This window comes from Penaeus monodon, chromosome 27, assembly GCF_015228065.2.
Source record: "Penaeus monodon isolate SGIC_2016 chromosome 27, NSTDA_Pmon_1, whole genome shotgun sequence".
Taxonomy (NCBI): Eukaryota; Metazoa; Arthropoda; class Malacostraca; order Decapoda; family Penaeidae; genus Penaeus; species Penaeus monodon.
Genome location: NC_051412.1, coordinates 20,491,755 through 20,492,301, shown reverse-complemented (window position 1 = coordinate 20,492,301; position 547 = coordinate 20,491,755). Strand labels below are relative to the sequence as shown.

The 547-nt window shown below is 49.0% G+C and overlaps 1 protein-coding gene across 2 annotated transcripts in view; it reads left to right on the top strand.

Annotated features, from left to right (window-relative positions):
• Positions 1-547, top strand: part of LOC119590674 (calpain-B-like) — a gene marked incomplete in the record, with an annotated part of 21,809 nt that overhangs the window by 19,607 nt on the left and 1,655 nt on the right. For both annotated transcript variants that reach the window (XM_037939357.1, XM_037939359.1), the window contains 2 exon segments: positions 179-343; positions 485-547. In XM_037939357.1, the coding sequence (XP_037795285.1) occupies positions 179-343; positions 485-547 (228 nt within the window).

Genomic DNA, 547 nt, shown 5'->3' with positions numbered 1-547 from the left:
CACGTTCTTCACAGTACCCTCTTCATGTTCTTATTTGAAACTATCCAGCATTGAAATAGCATCGCAGCCATGCCCCTCAACACCATTTTCACTGCCTCCACCTCCCAAACCAAAATAACCTTTCTCTTCTTCTCTTCCCCTTCCTTCTGCATTCCCTCTCCCTTTACCCCCCAAAAAGGGCAAGGCGGAACTAGTCCGGCTGCACAACCCCTGGGGGAACGAGACCGAGTGGACGGGGGCGTGGTCTGACAAGTCCCCCGAGTGGGCCACGATCTCTGCCGACGAGAAGAAGAGGCTGGGACTCACCTTCGACGATGATGGCGAGTTCTGGATGTCAATTAAGGTGGGTTGTGAAGGTACATTTGTGTAAAGTATGTAAATGAATATCTTTGAAAAAAATACCAAACTTGTATATCCAAATAGGGTTGACCTCAAAAGAAGGGGAGCAAGACTCAAAATCGAATATTTCATTCCCCTTCTGCAGGATTTCGCGTCCAACTTCACAACCCTGGAGATCTGCGACGTGACTCCGGAGGTCTTCGAGTAC